The sequence below is a fragment of the Castor canadensis genome, chromosome X, assembly GCF_047511655.1.
Source record: "Castor canadensis chromosome X, mCasCan1.hap1v2, whole genome shotgun sequence".
Lineage (NCBI taxonomy): Eukaryota > Metazoa > Chordata > Mammalia > Rodentia > Castoridae > Castor > Castor canadensis.
The window spans coordinates 142,258,640-142,281,804 of NC_133405.1; the positions used below are offsets into that span (position 1 = coordinate 142,258,640).

Consider the following 23,165-nt stretch of genomic DNA (forward strand, 5'->3'; position numbering starts at 1 on the left):
CCAAAAAGCATGAATACAAGCACATGGTGCTAGTGTTATGAATACATATCATGTCCTACAGAACATGGAGGCACATATAACAAAGGCACAGACAGAAAGAGAATTTAAAAGGAAGCTGAAGGGGCACACTCACTACTCACTACAATGGCAACACATGCACAAGAATATATACACTCTGAATACGGTCATCATAGAATAGTACCACAAGGTGACATTTCAACTCCAACATGGAAATTTGAAGTCCTACTTCTGATTGTGATTTCAAAAAAATGAAGGTACATATGCACTCTGTGGTTTTTTATAATTATCACCATTCTTAAGGGGGAATCAGCACTCAAATCACTGGTCTTATATTAAATTCAAACTTCCTCAGTGTATGTTCATTCCTAACATCCTTATTTTGACCATTTACATTATAAGTAAAATACTGCAATTGAATTTATGGCATTGTAAGTGGCCTAAAAACAAAAAGGAAATTTAAAGGGATAAATGAAGAAGTGAGGCTTTGGGGCATGCAGTCTAGAATTCATTCCTCAGGAATAGAGTTACATGGTTACATTAGGGTTATACCTGTAGAGAGTAAATGTGCTCCTACATGAGCAATAAAATTCTGCTTCATGATTGATTTCACCCCAGTTGAAAAACACAACCATTCATCTATCCTCCCAATGCAAGGCACTAGGCAGAGTATCAGAAGAATCCCTAGAGAACTCAACTACTCTGCTTGCTGAAACACAAGTTCTGTAACCCTCTATCAAAAGCTGGAAATGTCCATCTCACACTCACTGATTGTGACTGCAAGGGGAGGCTGGTAGGTATGACTGAACCAAATTTGTGTCCTTAGTCAAGGACACAAATTCCTATATACCATTGCCCATCACCAAGAGACTTCAGGAAAATCACATCATACCTGACCACACATGGGGGTGTTGGTCTGCTATAGCAAGTCTGAAAGACTACAGTTTCCATCTCCTGGTCATGTCACAGCCATTCCTGCTTTGGATCATGCCCTCATGGACAGTAACAAGCAAATAGGGTGGCTGGACAATCCACTAACTCTGGGACCTCATAGTCCTGGAAAGGTACCTTATTGAGGGAGGACACACCAAAGGCCTAAAGACTGGGTGGTACAGACTGAGTCTCTGCAGATGAGATAACATGGGCCCAGTGTTTACTGGGGTGTTTCCATAGCTTCATGAGGCTTCGATAGAGAGAGAATAGGCGATAACGTGCAATAGGAAGTGGTACTATTGTTGAACATATTGACAGTGGCTGAGGACACACATAATTGGAGCAAGAAGCAGAGGATGACAGCAGGAACTCAGTTGGGTGAAGGCCCATCGTAGCAGGTTCAATGCATGGTCACAGAGGCAGCTGGCCCACAGTCAATCCTGAAGGGCAATGTTCCAGGGCATCACTGGCTTCTGAGCAAAAGTGTATCCTTACATAAATGTAGTTATGATGGCAACAAATCAGGCAGGGGGATTTGAGGATCCTGGAGGAGGAAGAATATTAGTTGGCTCAGGGTGGTCTCCTAAAACCAGGTGTCTGAGAATAGTGATGGGCTGAAAACAAAGTTAGAAAAACATGGACAAAATCTGTGTGTGGATCTTCTTGCCTTGTAAATGTTCTAGTCCTATTACCTAATGCCAAAAAAAGAAACTTGGTCAAGTCTGGAGTCACAGCTTCAAGGCATGTGCTCTAGATATGTAGGCCCTAGTTAAAGGCAGCATCCATGAATGTATGTCTAGGAGCTATGAGATCTTTGTGTCAGAGTGGTTCCAGAAATAGCCATCAAGGGCTGTTCAGACACTGAATTAAGTAAATTCAGGCAAAAAGACACATACCCTTGGGAAGGCCATCTGCAGTGGCTGTGCAGCACCCAGGATACACGGGCCATGAAGAATTCAGGAAAACTGTATTTTAATCAGAGAATAAAGAACATTTATATTCAGAGTTACTAATTTATATTCAAGGTTATTTATTTTTGGCAGTACTGAGACTGCCAAAAAAACCCAGGGTCTTCTCCAGTTTGCTAGGCAGGCGCTCTTCCACCTGAGCGATGTTCTCTGCCCTTTTTGACATTAGGCGGTTTTCAGTTAGGATGTTGTATTGTTCCCTGACACCATTCTTGGACCATGAGCCTACTACTTTTGGTCTCTTGTGTAACCACCACACCTAAACATTGTATGCACATAGGAATAAAAAAAAAAAAAAGAGAGAGAGAGGAAATGAAGCCCAGAGAGGATAGGTCACTGGTCCGAGGTCACAGCGCCCCCACCAGGCAGGGTTTCAAGATGCAGCTGAATTTTGGCCTTGGTGTGTCCCCACAGTGTAACTCCAGCCCTATGAACAGAAATAAAAACCTTTTTGCCACCCCCCCCCAAAAAAAGTTAATTTCCGAGAATGGGTCTTTAAATATGAACAAAATCCCAAAGCCTTACTGAATCCATAGTAGAAGCCAGGAATACTGTCCTTTTGCTTTTAGCTAAGGCCATAATCTGTAAGACTGTCTTCCCAATTTTTAAATACATGGGTCACTTGTAGGAAATAAACAAAAGCTTAGACAGAAAATTAAAATATTTTCCTTGGTTCTGTAGCCTGTGTATAGGTATCACTAAAGGTTATGGTTCCATAACCATAACTGTGTGGTACCTTGGCCAAGACAGCAGGCTTGCCACTCCAGGGTCACCACCTGCAGTGACCTGGATAGGATCTGTTCCATCTCCCAATCTTGACAGGTCTGCAGTGAGACAACAGCCCATCTCAAGTGCAAGACTTAAAAGACAAAACTTACAGGAAAAAATTTTTAGTAGAGTGCTTAGTCAGATTTAGAAGTTTAGAGTTAGGTACAAGAAGTTTAGTAGATCAGGACAGAAAAGCAGCTCCAATCCTCAGCCATACGCTGAGATTTAGATTTTTAACTGAATTTATGTTTTTAAACTTGGGATGCTGTGAGTCAATGGGGAGGCTGAGAACACTGACAATGTAATTCAAGTAGGACTTTTTTTTTCTCCCCAACCTTCTCTGTCTCTGTTGTCCTGACTGGAATGGCCAGTCCAGGGAGGAGACAAGAACAGGCTACTTAGTAGGAGTGGTGAAAGAGGCCTTCATCATGGCTAAGGGATCTTTAGAGAGAAGTGTTTTAGAGTTCAACTCTTTTCATACCTTTTGACACGACGGAAAGGGAAAGGTTAATATAGAACTGGATTGAAGTCAGAATATGAGGAGGAGGGTTTTTTAATGGAAGATGGAGAAAGCAGAGAAGGATTTTTCTTTAGGAAGAGAATATAATAAAGAAACACAAGAAAGACAGGTGAAGGGTCTAGAGTGTAGTTAAACAAAGGCCTGTATAGAAGGGAACCTTAGACCATGTCCCATAATGTTGGAGGTAGTTTTTGAGATTGCACTGAATTTGGAAATTGAAAGTGTTCTGTTCTTGTCAATAGTTACAATTGTCTAATTTATAGCAGGACCCACTGTGTTGCAGTACAAAATCAGCCCTTTGTGCCTAATTATTTCTGTGAGACCCATGGTTTGGAGGCTTTTGAGGAGACATCCCAGCAGACTGTCCATCACAACCAGAGTTCTGGCCCATTTTTGTGGAAAAAGCAGTGAGTAATGTCCTCAGTGGTCCTACTTAGTAGGACAGACATATCAGAGGGCCAGAATATCCTCCCAACCTATGCCTATGAGGGAGTTCCCCTGAATTTTTTGAGTGGCTTTCAAAAATAACAGGTAAGTACACCAAGTAAGGAAGGAGTCTCTTGTCCAGCATTGGGATTTCTGAGATAGAGTCCTGGACTCTGAGAGTCAGTGTGAGAGAAACCTGGAAAAGGGAAAACTCACCAAATTGAAGGCTGCCTGGTGTTGGATGGGCGTCCAGGGATGGGGTGTGGTCCCTGACATTCCATCAAAAAAAGGAGACAGAGAAAAAGATAGGAGAGATCAAGTGATGAAAAGAGAGGGAGAAGCATCAGAGGACAGGGGAGGATGACACCAGTCTCTGCTCAAGGTTTTGGAATTTGTATGGGACAAGCTACTGCTGCCAACTGCTTCCCACTGCAAGTTCTGACAAGTGACCCACACATCAGTCCCAGGTTTTGTCACCAAATGTTAGATGAAAGAGAGGCACAGAAGGAGCATCAGATGGCTCCACATCAGCACAGGCTTTATTCAGCCTGCTGAGGTAGGTTTCCAGCATTAACTAGAATGCACTGCTGTGTACAGGGTTACATTAGATACAGGAAAATCAGGTAGAAAAGTAAGAGGAAGGATGCTGTATGGGGAAATTTTCTTGTGGGTCATTAAAGAATGCAGTTCCTGTGCAACTAAAGGAGATAAGCTATGGTTAGCTCATTAGTCCACCCAACTGTCCTAGCCACCCAAAGACAATGTTTAACAACAATCCCTTTGTTAGTCCTTTGTGTGCATTGTGGTGTTTCCAGTAAACCACCTGTAGTGGGAGGGAGTCTGGACCTAACATGGCTTCCCTTACTGTTAAACATAATAGCAACATTGGTCCTTAAGGTCCTGTAGCTCTGAGGTGATTCAATGATCTGGTGTCTGATGGAAAGTTTCATTGTTGACCAGTTCTGGAGCACATCTGACCCACAAACTCCTTTCTCAGCAGATTGACTCAGTTTCTTCTAGAATTCCTTCCTTCACTCAGTAGGCTCCTTGACCAAACGCAGCTGTTGAAAAATCTGAGATGTCAGCCATAGTCACCAACCAAGTTGAAGACTTGCTGCTCAATATTATGTGAAATTTGGAGGTGAGGAGTTGATCATGGAGAATTGGGAAGAGGAAATGAGTCCTTCCGGGATACAAGCTCTCCACAGAGTAGACCTGGAGAAGACTGCCCTGCATCCTTTCCAGTCTCACAGGTAGAACAACTGCCCCAGGCCAACCACTTATAAAGGGTGATGTTTTTCTTCTGTGACAAATCCTACTTCTTGGACCCTGTGATTTCTGAGGAGTATAATCTCAGCATTACTAGGAAAAGAGTTCTCCCTGGATGCATGCCTACCTATTGGGGATTGTATTTGAACTAACAGTGCATGAACTCTGACACTGTCACCACCTTTATTTCAGGCTCCAATACAATTGCTGAGGTTGGGCTTCTAGATGTGATCTTGTGAGACTTTGGGAAGTCCCAAGATAACGAGCCAACTCCTTTACCTAACAACCATTCCCTTCAAGAACATCACCAAAGACTTGTGGCTTAATCCCCTGAACTACTATCCTAGGGAAGATGATATCATCCTCAGAGTCAATAGAGAATAATATGGGTGAGCAGCAAGTGCTGGAGTCAGAGCCTTCTGTCACTATGTCACTACACATATTGCCACAAAGGCTCTATCTACTCCCTGACTTCAAGTAGTTGGGTGTATAATGTTCTTTCTCTGAGGACATTTGAACCCTGCCAACAACATGCACATTGCTCCAAGAATACTTCCTTTAGGTTGGGAAATTTTGAGTTTTTCGATGAGGGTGTTTGAGGATATCATTGGGTGTTATGTCCTTTCTGCCCATGGTGGAAGTCAGGGTAGTAGAAGTGTTTTCCAATCAAGAATCCAGGCCACCTTGAGTTTTTATGTGGGCTGTCTCCCCATGCTTCTCCCATTTCCTTTTCCTCCATTCTTCATTTCTCCTAATGCACGATATTTTAATCTGTATCTGCATCTGTCTGTCATGCCTTCCAGACAAGGTTCCTGCAATTCACGTTGTTTATCAACCTGGACTCACCATCAGAATCTTCCTGGTTGGCCATGACAGAGTGTCTGATCCATACGTGTAGTCCATGCAGGAGTCATGGCACCAGGCCATGCTCACACAATGTGGATATGAGGTACCATCCTGGAACATCAGTCAGTATCTGTATCAATCCCAGGTGACATGTTCTCATGGAAACACAAGTTACAATCATGCAGTATGCTGTTGTTTCAGACATGAACAAGAACACTTCTTTTAGGTCAAGAACCATGAGAAGGGGTCCCAGGAGGCACTGCCACATCCATTTATTCTACGAAAAGCAAGAGTCCTTTTTTCTCATCCACAAGGTGCTTCATAGTGAAGTGAACACAGGCTGTCAAGAATCTCCATCATCACTTAGCAACAACTAAGACCACTGGGCATGAGGATCTTGTTTTTGCAAAAGAAGGGAACAGTCCCTAAGACCATTAGGGTTCTCAGCCTGAAAGTGTCTTGACAGCTATCTGCCCTCTTGTCCAGATGAATTCCACTGCAGGAAGCTGAAACCAGCACCAACCCCTCTCTTTGGCAGTCCTATGAAAACTAACCATGTCATTTCAAACTTGTTCTACACTGTTTAGGCTGCCATTAGCTGCACTGTGACATGACACAGAAAACATGTATTTGACCAGACACATGGAATTTTACTGTTCAGAGACCCACTGTTTGCAGTTTCTTACTCAGTGCAGACCCACCAGTGTCATTTCCTGGACATGGTACTGTCATTCAGCATCCTGTTCCAAAACAGAGGCTGACTGGTACCTAAAGAAACTTCCCACCTTTCTAAGAAGGCATTCATCTGCCAACCACAAGTGTGACAGCCTGCAGGACTTGCCATCACCCAACTGGTGGTTTAAGTGCATTTGAGAGGGGTTAATCCCTGAAGACCCACCTCCACTGCAGTCTCCCAGGAGTTCCAGAGGGTTACTGCTCTATTAGCCTGTTGCCCTGGTCACAGCTGTTCTCAGGGCCAGTATCCCTGCATGGTGAGTAAAGGAAATGTGGGCTCTCTCTGTGGGGTTCCAGAGGAGCAAGCAATGAATTCTACATTGGTGGTCATGCTAGAGCGGCCATACTCAGGCTGCTGAGCAACACCCCAGAGCTGGGGAGGACTGAGCTGGCATTCAGGGTCTGGAGGCTGTAATGAGACAGGATCTCCATTTCCTCCTGTTGGTCCAATGCACTGAAAGGCTTGATAGAGATAGAGAGGGTGGCAGTAGGGGAGGATGTGGAGATGGTGGAGAGCCTAACCAAAATACAGCTGGCTGCGGCAGCAGTAGGAGGAGCATATTTTCTTGATCCTAGGAACAAAGAAAGGGGCCCCCCCAATTCCATTCTGCCATGGAGAAGCTGCAAGACCTCCAAGCATAGATCAGCACACAGAATACAAAAGTCAACAGGACATATGCTCTGCTGAAGAGGAAGATGGCCCTGAGGTATAGCTGTCACCTTGGTCACAGACCACCCATTATCCAAGACATCCCTGCATTTTAGAAGAGAGCTCTTTTTTTTCAGTTACAAACTCAGCACAAAGTTTTTTTCAGTTACAAACCCAAGCATAAGGTTGCTGGTGTAGGTGTTGGTGAGGGTCAGTGCAGTGCTGGGATTAGAAGGCTCCACTGCTCATGATGCACAATCAGAGCAAACAACAGGTGGTTTGATGGCATTGGCATAATTATGAGGAGAAAGTATGTGAGAATTTTGGGGTGAGTTCTTGTCTTATGATTTGGGATAGAGATGCAGGAACAAAATAAAGCTTGTAAGGAAGCCTAGCATAATTACTTGAAAGGAGAACTACAGGGAATATCTCAGAAGCATAGCCATTATTCTGACACGAAACACTCCTGAGAGCTTATCTCATCTTTCTCTCCCTTATTGTTGGCAATGGGCAAGAACTTGCACTGTCAGGTTCACACACTCTCTTTCCTGGGTGTGTAGCAACCTAGGATGCCTGGGATGGATTCAGCCTGGACCAATGTAAGCATGTAAATGTGCCCTACCAGATTGTAGTTACATTAACAATGCATGACCCTAGATGATTTCAAGGCCTCACCATGTGGGAATTTGGATTGGTTCCACATAAAAGGGCCTATTTCTATGTGATAGTGAAGGTACTCATAGGATTCCATAAGAAAGGACCACAGAAGATCCTTTGTAGCATACAAATTTCTTTTAAATGCCTGTCAGCTCCTGGGCCCCATAGCTCCTTGCCCAACAGATTGACTCAGTTGCTTACGGAATTCCATCCATGTCTCAGCATGACTTTTGATCAAAATTATAGCTGGTGAACTGCCCAGAGATGTCAGGCACCATCTGTGACCAAAATGAGGACCTGCTCAATTTTATGTGGATCTTGGAGGTCTGTGTTTTAACTTTGATAACTGGGAATACAAAGTACGCTGTATCAGCACACAAGCTCTCCATTGAGTCAACCTGGAGAAGACGTTCCTACATTCCTTCCCAGTCTCACTGGTGGAGGAACATGATGCTTTTCTTCCTTGTGAACACCTACTTCCAGAATCTCATGAACATTAAAGAGTAAGATCTAAGTGTCAATGGTAAGACATTTCTACTGGAATGGTTCCTAGATATTAGAGTATTATTTCTGAACTCACAGTGCATGGACTCTGACACTTCAGGATGTGAAAAGGGGCTTCCAGCATAATCTGGTGGGTTGGGAATTCAAGCATAATCTGGTGAAGTTCCAGCTGGTGACTGCATGCCACAGACCTGACCTTTTTGGAATGGCTAACAGCCCACAAGGGCCCAGGCTCCAAGAGGATTGCTGAGGTTGAGTTTCTGGATGTAGTGTTGTGAGACTTGGGGTTTCCCAATCTCACTGGGATGGGCCCCATACCCTTTACACTGTTCCACTCCCTACCAGATCATCATCAACTATTTGTGGCTCAATACCCTGCCTACAACCATAGGGAGAAGGCATCTTGAGAAACAATGGAAGGCAACAGAGGTGAAAAACAAGCTGGGCATGCAAACCTGTCAGCATGATCATTAAGGCCCCACTGTACATCCTGTGTATGACCCCAAATCATGCACGGTGTGTAGACACAAAATCAGTAGCCAAAGGAAGTGCAGTGGGATTTGAACTGGGAGTTATTTGGAACTCATACACTGTAAAGGACCACACTGTGATATGGGCTAGCATGAATGCTAATTGATTTTGAACTCCATTTGAAGATGCTTTAGGATCTACAGCAAGACCTACCTCACTGTAGATATGATTTCCCCAAGGCCCTTACTATATCTACTTACACACTGCCACAAAGATAGTACCCCGAGTCTTCACATTCTCTGAGAGTGTCCCAATTACATTGTGAGAGAACAACTGAATCCTGCCAGTGCCAACAAAATGCATTCTACTCTTGGAATTCTTTCCTTAGCCTGGGGTATATTTGAAATTTGCCCATGAGGATGTTTATTGAGAACACATTTTGGTATGTCCTCCTTGCCCAGATTGGGCAGAAGAGTAGCATCACTGTTCTCTAATCAGAAATCAAGCTAAATGAAGTTTTTAGTTGTGTGGCACTGTAACTGTGAGTAGGTCTATATTTTACCTTGCTCTGTTGATTCCCATACATGACAAACCAGCTCTCTCAATAAAGACAATTGCAACAATTTTGGATACTCTCCATCAGTTCTTCTGAAATAGCTGCACAACACAGGCATCAAAGCTCTCAAGCATAGACAAGATGGCAGGAAGGTCACACTCTTGTCAAATGTACAGAGACTATACCATCCACCTCTCATGGCCTGAGTCCTTGATAAATGCATCTACATCATTATTACTTTCTGTGAGAAATGAAGAGGACCAACAGGATAAAGACCACAATTTGTGGTTGTTTTATTTACTGCATGGCAGTCCTTATGTGCAGAGTTCCAAGCCTGGGAAAGGGAAGCACAAGCTGATTTTTGTAACAGTGTAGGGGTCACAGATCAGGATTCTCTCCAAGAAGAGGAGACTACCATATGGTTGACATCTATTCTCAGAAGGAAAGAGGTGTCTGCAGTATCTGCTCTGTCCAAGGATTACAAGGGATACTACCGAGAAGAAGCCAGTTATAAGGGTGATAAGCCTTTAGCTCATTGGACTTGATGTCATGAATCAACCTGAGGTTCAGGCATGGAGTGTATTGGGAGGACATAAGAAAAAGAACTTGGCTAATCTTTATCAAGTGAGGGTTGCCCCATGGGTAGTCTGTGAGGAACCCATGCTTCCCTCCACATTACAACAGGATGTGTGTTTTCTTTTAAGCCACTGCTCTACTAGACACACTGTCTGCCCACTTTGAAAAATATGTGGGTAGCTTTCAGTGATTTGGGGTCACGTGGATTCTGCACTAACCTGTTTTTCCCCTTGTGAAATGGCAGGAAGACAGAAGTACCACAAGCCAGTAATGTTGAGTGGATTCCCTGTCACTGATGTCAATTTGCATTAGACTGCAGAATGTGAATACTGATTAGGGATACCATGACTAAACTTAAACCTGGCAACCCTCAATTGCCTTGCCAAAGCAGATGTGATCCTGGGAGAAGCATTCCACCAGGCAAGGGATTTCCTCCACCACAGCTGAGGCTGGGCTTTGCACAGTATGGGCTGGACATTTCTTCTTGCTTTGGACTAAGATGTGTTTACACCAGTGTTAAACTCCTTCCCTTTCCATGTTTACTTTGTCACCATGAGGAATTCCTTCTAACCACATATTTTGCACACAAAATCTATGAAAGCAGACACAAATCACCTAACTGGTAGTTCCTGTGCTGCATATTTATCCTCTCCAGTCAATTCACTAGTGATAAGCAGCTGTCCTGCAACCTTTGACATGAATACTGATCACTGCTGATCCTCTCAGACATGAGGCAAGTAGACAGGCAGGTAAATGAAGTGCATGAGATATATGGTCTGTCTTCTTAGAATACCAATTTCCACACGTACAGGAATTGATAGGTCTTTTTTGCTACAGCTTTACCACCTCCATGCCTCTATGTGCTTTTCAGAGTTAGCCCATGACTCCCCTTAACTGGAAATAGGAAAATGTTGTCACGGTCCAATTTATTGGGAGAAGCACACTAAGTTCTTTGTTTCTTAAACCTAAAATCTAGGTGATCACAATTTTTTTGGTCCATTTTATTTGATCAGCACTTCCTGGAAGTGAAGGCCTTAGGCACACACAAAAAAAAAAAGGGAAAGAAAAAACATCAGTGTGTGCAGAAACATAGTTTTTTAACAAAACTGATCTCCCATCACTGGGTCAAGACAAAGCATAGATGAATTTTCACAAACACTTTCATTTGTAGTTTTTGTGTGGCGAGTAGAACACCTAGAAGATTGTTACATCCTTAGGGAGACTTCAGGACTTACTGTGAATGGAGGTTGTGGTCACAGCAGGTGATTTAACAGGAATGTTTTCTGTGTGTGTATGTGTGTGTGTGTGTATCCAACAAATAAGGGTTGTGCCAATGGAATTGTTGAAGGGTAATTCTTTTTTTTTATTATTCATATCTGCATACAACACTTGGGTCATTTCTCCCCCCTGCCCCCATCCCCTCCCTTACCCCTCCTACCCTCTCCCTCTCCCCCCCATCCCTTCCATATCCAGCAGAAACTATTTTGCCCTTATCTCTAATTTTGTTGTAGAGAGAGTATAAGCAATAATAGGAAGGAACAAGGGTTTTTGCTGGTTGAGATAAGGACAGCTATACAGGGAGTTGACTCGCATTGATTTCCTGTGCATGTGTGTTACCTTCTAGGTTAATTCTTCTTGATCTCACCTTTTCTCTATGAAGGGTAATTCTGTTGGTGTGTGGATTCCATTGAATTAGACTGAGAAATGTAGAAGAATGCAGCTCCCACTATGAGAAAGCACACTTTCCAGACAACAGATCAGGTTTTTGTATGTTCCCTGTGGAATTCTCCAGTAGACAAAAGTAAATGGAATTCCAAAACTAACACAAAACTTATCCTCTAAGTGCTTTCTTTACATCAGGGTCTTTCTGTGTACATATAACCTATTTCCTTTGAGCCCTTAATTACACTTGCAGTAATGCAAAGAGACAGCAAGTGGAAACACAAGAAAAACATACTGGGCAACGAACCCAAAAGTGACTAAAAGACAGGTCTTTTGGTTGTGAATGCCAAAATTCTCATGCAATGTAATTTGAAAGCTCTGGTAAGCACAGTGCATTTATTTCTCTTCCTGTTTCATAAAGACAACACTGAAACTGGTTTTCACACTTTCTATCACAACCAGCTGCATCCTTCTGGATGGTCACAAATTACCAACCTTAATTTTCCCCAACTACACTGGGTTTACCTTCCTGTTCTTGCCTTGCAATTGTTTTCTTTTTGCTCTCTTCATTCTCCTGTTCCCTTCTCCTCCAGTCTCCATTTCTTCTACTGCCTGGTCTATTGATTTTAATCTCTCTTCCAATGCTCACCAGGCAACTATTCTGCTATTCATGTTGAAATATCAACAAGGATTCAACATCAGGATCTTCCTGGTTCACCATGACAGTGGATGGAGGAGTGGTGGTTAAGATATACCCCAAAATCTCGAAGGTCAGCAATGTATATTTGTCAACACCAGATGATGCTTATGAAATGCTGCTATTCAGAACCTCAGTCAGTATCACAGCAATCCCTGGTGGCAACTTCTTATCAGGACACAAATTTCAAATATGCAGTATGTTGTGTGTTAGACACAAGTAGAAATTTGTTAGAGACTTATGAGGAGTAACACCATCACACACTGCCACATCCATTCATTAAACTAAAGCAAGAGCCAATTCGTTCATGCACAAGATGATTCACAAATGGGTGAATATAGGCAGTCAAGACAGAGACTTGTTAAATTTCACAAGGTATGTCCCATAAGCAGCCTCCATTGAGTGATAGACTTGGAGAACTGCTAATTCAGGCTGTTACCTAGGTACTAGTTGTGCATGCTGAGGATTAGCACCCTAGCATGATGCCAAGAAGGGAGTATGAGCACTGTGGGACTCCAAAGGAGCTCAGGACAAGATCTGCCCACCAAGTGGCCTTTCATCTGGAGTGGGCTTTCTCAAGCTACAGAACAGAACCCCAGGGCGGGAGCCTTAGGCAATGAAGTTAATGTCTGTAGTCCAAGATGAGACAGGTTGTTTCCTGAAGAGCTTCTGATGCAACTTGAAGCCTTGGTAGAGATGGAGTGGGCGGTGTTATGGGAGGAAGTGGCTGGTGGTGTTGTAGGTCATGGAGGTGGTGGAGGTCTTAACGGCAGTGGAGCAGGGCAGTAGCAGGAAGAGTATGTCGTCAGTTATCCCTGTGTGGAATACCACATGGCACAGCAAGGAAGGGGCAATCAAGCAGCTGCAGGAACTCCAAGCCCAGCCCAGTTTACTGAATGCACAAGCATAGTCTCCACTGAAAGGGAAGATGGCCCAGAGGTGCAGACTTCTCTTTGATCACAGGTAGCCCATTTTCCATGCCATCCTACATTTTGGATGATAATTTTCTTTTTTTTTCTCTTACTGTCACACTGTGCCACCAGTGCACAAGGATTCTCATGTTAAGAGGGCTCAGAGGCTTTATAATATGAGTGTGCAGGCACTCTATTGGACAGCATGCACAATCAGAAAAAAAATGGGTGGTTTTATGGCATTGTCATAGTTATGTTAGGTATAAATATGGGACAACTTCTTGATTGGTACTTGTTTTGCGACCTGGGATAGTGACCTCAGACAAAAGGGAAAGCTTGGAAAGGAAGTGTAGCAAAATTATTGACTGTCTACTGAAAGAGTTGAAAAGAAACATCCTGCGGGGAATCTCACAGGATAACACCATGCAATGCCATTGAGAGCTAGCCCTATCTTTCTTCTTGTTTTTTGTTGGCAATGGGTTACAATATGCACTGTTAGTGTCACGTACCCTATTGTGTGGTTGTGTAGCCTCCTAATACACCTAGGCTGATTCATGCTGAACCAATGTGTACATATGACTGCACCCTGCTGGGTTACAAGCACATTAGCAATGTGTGACCCTAGATGCCCTCCAGGCCCCACCATTCATATAAGACTGGTTCTATCTGAAAGGTACTGTTTCAATGTGAAAGTGTGGGTGCTGTTAGGACCCTGTAAGAAAGGAACAGAAGGTCCAGTCATTAGCCTTGTCCAACCATCAGGCAGTACCCCCAGGGTCTGAAGCTCAGATTCCTGGGCAAATACTACACATTGCCAGAGTTGGCAGTGCAGAAACGAACAGTGTAGCAAACTCCAATCCCTGGAACCACTAGGTGACCCAATGACCTCATGCAGGACAAAAACTCCCATGAGACATTAGGTCACTTGCTATTTAATAAAGGGACTATTAAGGCTCTCCACATGAAAGTTTTTAGGCAGGTATCTGACCTTTTGCACAGCTTAGTTCCACTGCAGAAAGCTGAAACCTAGAGCCCAACTACAACCTATATGGTAAAAACTACCCATGTTACTACAAACATCAGGTCATTAATTTTAATTTTAGGTTGCATTGTGACATGTCACGAGAAAGTCACTATTTGGCCAACGTCACTGGGATTTTCTCTGCAGGAACACAATATTTGCTCTCTATTTTCAACCTCAAGACTCCTACATAATTATTTCTTACAGAAGGTCATATGTGTGGTGCTGCCACTCAGTTCCCTACTCCAAAACAGAATCTGAGTAATACGTAATGACAATTGTAATGTTCTATGTTTGTATAGGCTAGAAATGATCTCCACCTCTGATTCAAAGCAACTTGGCTCTAAACCTCTGGTCTAACAGCCTGAATCTCATGCTTCCACTCCCAGCTGCACTTTATATGAACAAAGAGGGGTTAAGTCCTGGACACCTGCCACTAATAAGCCCTTTTTTTGGAGTGCTGGATCTTTGAGACCAGGTCCTTCAAGCTTTGCTTTTGTCACACATATCTTTGCTTAGGATCAGTATTATGAGTAGAGTATCATCCAGGGGCAACTTGGTACACTGGATCTTGCCACACTAATTTGGATTCTCTTTGAGAATTAAGTAGTTTCTGCATAGATCAATATTGTCAGTGTTTCTCATGTACTGGGCAGAAAATTTGAAAACTCACAGTGTTGTGTCAGTTACACAAACATGATGCCCCATATTTGGCATCATTAGTGAGAATGTACTATACTTTCAGAAGTCTTTTTGACTGAACATTTGGTGGATTTTTTTCCTTTCACCCTTCCTCTTCATTATTGATGAGACCCTCAGTTTAAGACTATAGCACATTTTAAATCTAGCATCATAATTATGCCACTTTAAATTCACAGTTTATTAATGTGTTCTTTTCTTTGTTTCACTAAATTATTAGGTTTACATGAGAACTGAAATGCATAGATTCCTGTAGGAATAGACATAGTTGCTAATTATTTCTTATTATATTTAATATGTTTAGTGTTCTTAATCCTATATTTCTACCATATATTTTTTATCTGTCAGTTTCATTTGGATAAGTTCTCTTCTGTCCCATTGTAATCATCACTTCTTTTTTATGTGGAACTGTCTTTAATCAGTTCCCTCCCAAACACAAGTTTAATTTTTCAATATTTTCATATTTTCCTTATTGTTATATAATACTTTTATCATTTCTTTATCTTTATTCACCATACCTTCCTTTCTTTACAAAATGGAGACTTACTTTGATACTATTCATTGATGTACAACTGTACTTAATGGTGAAGCTTATATTCTTCTATTATTTTATATACATGAATATGTATAAAATGTAATGAATACATCAGGCACTGTAAATAACTAAATAAAATATAAAATAATTAAATGTAGTATCATACAGTATAATTAAAGTCTGTTCTTTGAGGTGATTATTAAATTAAATAGGAATGATTTATATTGTGATACTACTAGATTTGTTGTGGTTAGTGAGATAATTCCTATAGAGACTAATGGTCAAGTAGCATATATACATATATATCCTGAATTAAAGGATAATTTGCCTCCTAGGTAGGTTGAAGCATGTTTCCAGGCAATTTTTTCATGCTGCTCACAATAGCACAGTATGTAAACGTAGTATTCTTTCCTATGAATGGTCATGGTTGAGTGCAGGTAACTAAAACTATTCATAGTATTCATTCATGTGTGCATTATTTATTAACAGTATGCAAACTAATTATGTTTATTCATTAAAGGTGCTATTTTGTTGGGATAAAACATTATATGTTTTCCAAATCAAGTCCTTATAAATTGCTAAAGGGATAATCACTGTTTTGTGTCTTAAAAGAAAATGCAGATGGTTTAAAATAGATCAGGTATGTTAATAGTTGTAAATTATAAATTTGTAGATTAGGAGATTTACAAATGTCTTTTTGAGGTTTGATTTCCCTATCTTTGTAAAAACTTTATTTTCTGGTAACCCATACCTGGAGTCATTTACTTGTTAAATAACAACTTTGATTTATTTGAAATGAATATAGTTAATCAAAGAACAGTCATTAACTCAGGCAGTAAGCATAAGTTGTTTATTATGCAGGGAAAGATGAAAAGAAATATGTAGGAATAGCTTATAGGGCATAAATCAATATTTTCTCTTTATTCCTCAGGTATCTTGGCTATCATAGTATGAACAGATGTATACTACCTGTTCTAGTCACCAGGCTACAAAAACATCTGTGCTTCAATAATAATTGCTGAGGAAAGTAGCAGTGTGGATGGATATTTAAGGAAACCAGAGGACTTAGGTTTTTCTATCCAAGGCATAAGGTCCTGGTTTAGGGGATGGCCTGCCTTTGCTAAAGTGGATAAAATCCAGGAGAAGTGTGGGCTCACTATGGTAGCTAGAGATTTGAGACTGGTGAAGCCTATCTGTCTCCATTTGCCATTGCCAGATATTGGTCTGCACATAACAGCACTGCCTGGACTCACTGGCTCCTGTAAAGTCAAATGTAGAGACAGATTTAATTAATTAACCTAGTTTATTATTTAATCTTAGATTTTATGATTTATAGATGTAATATAGATGATTAAGTATATTGTTCTTATCCCAAATATGTTCTAAATCATTATGACAAATAAGATATTTGATATTTAAACTATACAGTTCTCTTGTACAATTGAGAAAATAGAAAATGTTGGACTTAGTGAACCTTAAGATAAAGGGTAATGTAATTATAAGAAAAAATATATAAAATGTCTAACTTGTGTGTAGTATAACAAAAATGTCCAACAGTTGTTTTATGTGAATATATTATAAAGAGCACGTGTCAGATATAATATAGATTATTAGCATATTTAGAAGTTCTACAATTTATTTAACATGTGTTCACTCTTACTGAGTAAGTGTTCACTTTCTTACATTTATCATTCAAAGATAAATTTTTATAGAAGGACAAGCTATAGTTTCATGATTCTGAAAAAAAAGGAAAGAAAATAAACCTCATCTGCTCACCATATTTGTGTCATAGCCTTTGGCCTGAGTAATGAAGCAAACATTACTCAGTAGAGGTAGGCACAGCTTGAAGCTCCCATAACCTGCATCTGTAATATTTCTGGGTTCTCATCTGTCTCTCCTAGGAAAATAGAATATACAAATAGTTAAATATATAGGTTACAGTGAAGCAGCTAAGAAGATGATTTAAACATGTACCTCTAAGTTATTATGCTAAGAAGTTCTGTTGATTTTCTTATCACTACCATTAGCTTCTTACCTTCAAATCATTCCATTCATTTTACATTTCTTTTGAGTCATTTTAGCAAATATAATTACTTTTAAATTTCATTTCCTGAAAATTAAGTTGTATATTTTGATTTATAAATCAGCTGGGTGTTGATAGCTCACGTCTGTAATCCTAGCTACTCAGGAGGCAGAGATCAGGATTGTGGTTCAAACCCAGCCCAAGTACATAGTTCACAAGACCCTATCTCAAAAAACCCTTTATAAAAATAGGGCTGGTGGAGTGGCTCACAGTGAATGCCCTGAGTTCAACCTAATATAGCAACCACCCCCCCAAAAAAGCCCTCCAAATTCCAATTCAAGTGAATATTCAATTTCCTAAACATGCCAAAACAAAACAGAACTTTTTTCCAAAGTTAGAAGAGTTTGGAACCTAATCATCCCTGTTTTATTTACAACATTTGAATGTTCATATAAACTTCCTCTTACGATATCCTTAAAATCCTATTGAGTCATCATCAAAACAATCATTGAATGAAATAAAAATACATGTACAAATAGGGTTCTAATCTGAGTTAAGTTCCTAAAATTAGGTATATGCACAATTGTTGTAAGACTTATTAAACTTTAAGTTAAAAGTATAATCCTTATTTTTTTAAAGCTACTCTCCTAATGAGCAAAACAATCACTAACCTGGTTTAAGAATTCTTGGCCCAGAAAGCCAACATTCTGAGCTATTTAGATTCTTCAAGTGCCCCAATGGTGCTAACATCTGAATGGAATTTTGGCCCTCTTGAAGGAGTACCAAAGCCAGATCATTTCTTGCTGCTCCACTCACCAACCAGAATCTCTCGTGAAGTAGGATCGTAGTTACTTTAACAACTCTCAGAGGTGCCCCAGGATGCCTAAGGCCCAGTATCGCTATAGTGTCTTCTGGATTCCTATGTGGATACATAGAAATTACTTAAAATGGATTCACTACAGAACCTGTACTCTTAAAAACCACATTTGTCTTTTTAAGATATGGTACATGAGCCTTGCATTTCACCTCCACAGAAATCAAGATACCAAGAAGTTAGTACTTGGGAAATAGGATTTCGGAAGAAAATACTAATAGAGGTACATGTTAAATCAACTCAATGTTTGCCTGAAACAAATAAGTAATGGACCTAAGAGGTGATTTGGGGACAAAGAAAGCAAAATTTGCCCAAAGAAGGCTTAAACAAACTGACTTGGTGGTAATGGATTATATAGTATTTGAAGAAGCAGGACATAAACTTACATGTTCCTGACACAATGGGCAGCAGTGAGAACCCAAGAGCTGCTAATTATGGAGCCACTGCAGATTTGACTGCCACAACTGATGATCATAACCTGCCAAGGCATAGTATATTGCAGAGAAATACGGTCTGCTGAAGCTGAGCAAAAACAACCAACCAACAAATGAAAAAAAAGAAGCAAAAAAAGCCAGTAAGAATAAATTTCATAGAATGTTATAGCTTTCTAATTTTAAATGTTTCAATCCATTTAAAACACATTGACATTTCAAAATTTGACTTAGAAACATGAGCTTCTGTATCTTTTGCAGCTATGATATTTCCCTGAAAAAAAGTTCCTCTTATCTTTCTATACCCATCGTTTATTTATAGAGCAATTTTAAATTGTCTCTAGTCAACGAGTGGGAATACATATGCAATGAAAGATTGCTGCTCCATAGAAAAGAATGAAATTATGCTATTTGTAGGAATGGGTAGAACTAGGGCTCATCACATTTAGTGAAATAAGCCCTGCTCAAAAAGCCAAGTATCACATTTTCACTCATATGCAGTAGAAGGGGGCACAGAGAACTTGACCAAAATATAATGTATGCATATATGGAATTTTCACTTGAAATCCTCTTGTACGATTAATGAATCCTAGATAAAAAGAAAATTTATGAAAACAATCTGACTATAAAAAGAATAAAGTGATAAAGATGAAGGTAAAATCATAAATAAGATCCTGATTGTAGACTTCTTCATCTGTGTGAGAAAGGATTTGAAGAATATCACCAAAGAAATGATATGGCCTCACTTATGCTTAAAAATCATTATTCACTATAATATGGCAACTTGAGATAGCTAGTAAATACTTATTAAGCAGATTAAAACACAGACTCTGGGACTGAAATATTTTTCAAAGGCAGTAAGATCAAGTAAACAATGAGAAATAGTCATTGATGATATTGTGATAGGTTTCAGAATAGTCAAGGGAAGAAGAAAGATAATAACCCTAATGTAAAATAAATGCACACAAGAGCCTACAAATCATTATTTATCACTGACAACAAAACAAAACGTCTTTAATAAAAATTATTGTAACACATATGCAAGGTGCTATATAGTAGTAGAAGAGTACTCTCTGTTAGAAGAATAAGTTTTTGAGTATCATTGTTAGCCCTACTCTTTTTTGCTCCCGAGAAGTTGATAAGTTATTGCAATATTCTACATGTCAGAGTAATCAATCAAGATAATTATATTAATAACCACTGGCATCTATATTCTATAACATTATGAAAGTTAAACAGTATTGTTAACTATGACGGTCCTTTTTAGACCAATAAATAAATCACTCCAAAGATTTCATAAATTTTAAAAATATGCATTTCTCATTTCTCAAGAAAAGAGTTTTCTCTTCTCCTTTCACTCTTTTGTATTTCCAATCCCTTGTTAATTTCCTTCTTATACTTCTCTTACTATAATTTTATTGGGCCTTACTCTGAGGTTGTGGCAGAGAAATGAAGTGTGGTCGAATAGAAGCAGTTGTAGAGGTTAAAACTGAAGCATTCCTAGCAGGAGAGACTGAAAGGGAGATGGAAGCAGAGGTAGTTATGGGTCCTTGTTGGGACCATGGTGCATGGCTGAGCCATGTAACTCCCTGGATCCAGAAAATGAAAGGGCTCACTTGGCTGAAGACATAGGGCTTTGTGCAATGTTCATCAAAGTGACTCAAGATTCCCACCTGTACCCATGTATCCTTTTGTTGTATATGGCACACCAAAGGTGCCCCCAAGTCACCCTGTAAGAAAGAGGGAACAGAACAGAGTATCAATTGATTATCTGAAGGATGGTAGGAGGTATCTTGGTGTTGAAGGATAATCCTTTTTATTTCTGACTTTCACATTCCCTTTAATTGTCACCTTACAGCCAGCCTCCCCCATAGCTTTCTTGGCCTCCACACAGAAAGTAAATTCATTCAGCTTGGGCCAAAACTGGGCACAAGTGCTGGCTTGCAGGATGTTTAGGTGCCTTTTTTGCAAAATTCCAGGACTTCCTGATGGAAAACAGAGAAGAAATGTTTGTGAATTTTGTTGATTTGCTTTAGACTAGATTAGAGAAATATAATAAATGCTCAGTTACTCAAGAAAGGATATTACTATTTTTCCAAACATATCATTCCATTCTAATCCAGTGCCTTTTTCATTATTCACCTCTCATGAGGGACCAGCTGGGTAACCAGCAGTCATACAGTTGTATATTCTTCTCTTGCTCCAAACTTTCCTCCAGACAAATAGGAAGAACCAGGGGTTGAAAATGTAGTGGCTGCTTCAGAAAGATTAGCCCAGGTCCAAGAGGTCCTTTGGGTCCTAAGAAGGGCAGGGCACGATCAATACCAACAGTCTGAGCTTGGGTAGGATCCTGTAGATCAATAAGACCCACTTGGACCAAGGCCAGAGCTTCTGAGCTTTTTCTGGAAGGAAAATTCATTAGAAATATTATTATTTCTAAATTTCAATGTGAAAAAAAAACCCTTAGATCATATGAATCAGATAGGGTCCATGTAAGCACCAAAATACTATTCCTATTCCCTATTCAGTCAGCACATGTATTTAACACTAGGACATTATTAATGATATTAGGTCATCCTTAGGCTCAGTAGGCATGAACATCTTCAGAAATGAGAAGTAAAGTATTGGTGGAGTGTAGCTCAAGTGGTAGAGTACCTGCCTAGCAAGAATGAGGCCTTGTGTTCAAATCCCAATACCATCAAAAAAAGAAATGAGAAGTAAATTACTTTGTCAGTATCCTTATTAAAAAGTATTAACCTACACTATTGTACTCCCTAATATTTAAAGTGCTTAATACTTACTCATAAGAATTTTGAAAATTAGGAACTGAAATATCTCACAGAACATGTGAGAGTTCGACCACTTTTTCTACATGAGCCCTGTTTCTCTTATCTATATTAATAGTTCTACTTCAGTACGTTAAAATAAGAAAATAAAATGTTTGCCAGAAATCTTTTGAGCTAAATAGTATCAAAATATAGATTGATAAATTGAATTTTTAGGACAGCATATCTGGAGTTATAAAAAGCTAAACAGAAACTCTAATAAAATGCCTATCCACTGGTTATGAGGTTACATTCTGATAAACCAATCTTAAGTTGAAAACATTGTAAGTTGAAAATACTGTCATACACCAAACTTAATTAACAGCAGTGGTTGTTAACATGCATAGCTTAGCAACACAGTGGGTAACACAGATGCTTGTCATAATGACTATGTGATTGCATGGCCTACTGGGAGCTACCACTCACTACTACTGACTAGTATCATAACAGAATATCATAATACATACTAAATATTCAAAGTTCAAAATATAAAGTATGATTTCTACTGAATCCATGTTGCTTTTGCCTCTTTATAAAATCAAAAAGTAATATGTGTAAGTATAGGTTATAATTTAAGGTTATAGCATGCTTTAAAGGAATAGCATGCTTGCCATCTTCTAGATAGGTGAAATTATATAAAAGCAAGACATAATTTTACAATTCACAATGTTTTTTATTTGGGTACTAAAATTAACCCCAAGAAACATATTAACATAAATTTTAGTGGTATATGAGGAAAAAAGAATAAAATAGGAAATGGTTGTTAAGAAAACAATTCAATCATTTCTATAGAAAAGGAGACTCATCAAATTTGATTATATAAATAAAGAACATCTAGTTTGTTCAAAGAAATGTATCCATTAAAAAATCATAAATTTTTCATCACTTTATTATGATACATTAACCTTGAGATGGCTTACCCAGACTTACATGAAATTGGCACATCTTGCTAAGGTAAGAATCCACTGTTCATTCAAAATAGAGCCAGCACAAAAATGGGAGAAAGAGAGATGCAGAGAAACCATCCAGGGAAATTCACCTGTTTCTGCCTCCCAGCAATTGGGACAACGGGAGACAAGGCCAGGGCGTAATCCGCACTCTAGAATGAATCCACATGTATAACAGAGTAAAGTTAGTATTATTATCCTCTTCATTGAATTTCCTGACTTTCTATTTTAGGAACGAGTTTGAAAATTTGATGTCCTGAACTTTGAGGAAATGCTTGGGATTATTTTCCTAATTCACAATAAACTTAGGTATAGTAACAGAGCATATCTGTATACTTCTCCTGATAAAGATAATTTGACTTGTTCTGTTCGTTCCTCAAGTAGAATAATAGAATCTATTTAAGCAATCAGATATTTTTTGTAATATTATGCTCTGAAAGGAGTGGTACTTATAAAACTTAACTCATAAGCCCTTACTGGAAAAATAAGGTATTAATCTCTCAATATTTAGAGATCTCTTAACTATTGGTTCAGAAAAATATCTTCAATTTAATCCTACAAAAATCTATGAAAACCTTTTGTGATCTACTCAGAAATTTTGGTTGCTGGCTTCAAAAAGACTCTTTATCTAAGGTAGTAAGTCA

General features: G+C 39.7%; 2 protein-coding genes across 3 annotated transcripts in view; both read right to left on the minus strand.

Annotated features, from left to right (window-relative positions):
* The window catches only part of LOC141410420 (ATP-dependent RNA helicase DDX3Y), a 1,065,346-nt gene that overhangs the window by 487,778 nt on the left and 554,403 nt on the right, over window positions 1-23,165 (minus strand). The window lies entirely within an intron of this gene.
* LOC141419676 (serine protease 52-like) lies at window positions 16,283-18,809 on the minus strand. The gene is made up of 4 exons (XM_074062999.1): window positions 18,705-18,809; window positions 18,116-18,363; window positions 17,198-17,318; window positions 16,283-16,680 (listed from the first exon to the last, which is right to left on the minus strand). Exons 1-3 carry the CDS (start codon window positions 18,806-18,808, stop codon window positions 17,245-17,247), a joined length of 426 nt encoding a protein of 141 aa, XP_073919100.1. The 5' UTR covers window position 18,809; the 3' UTR covers window positions 16,283-16,680; window positions 17,198-17,244.

What these genes read in the sequence shown, in the direction of transcription:
- LOC141419676 (XM_074062999.1), bottom strand. Translation starts at nt 18,808, where the DNA reads ATGCCTTGGCAGGTTATGATCATCAGTTGTGGCAGTCAAATCTGCAGT. An exon ending in GCCCATTGTGTCAGGAACAT is followed by an intron (nt 18,364 to 18,704) that starts GTAAGTTTATGT and finishes GTATCCACATAG; the next exon opens with GAATCCAGAAGACACTATAG. An exon ending in GCCAAGAATTCTTAAACCAG is followed by an intron (nt 17,319 to 18,115) that starts GTTAGTGATTGT and finishes CTATTTTCCTAG; the next exon opens with GAGAGACAGATGAGAACCCA.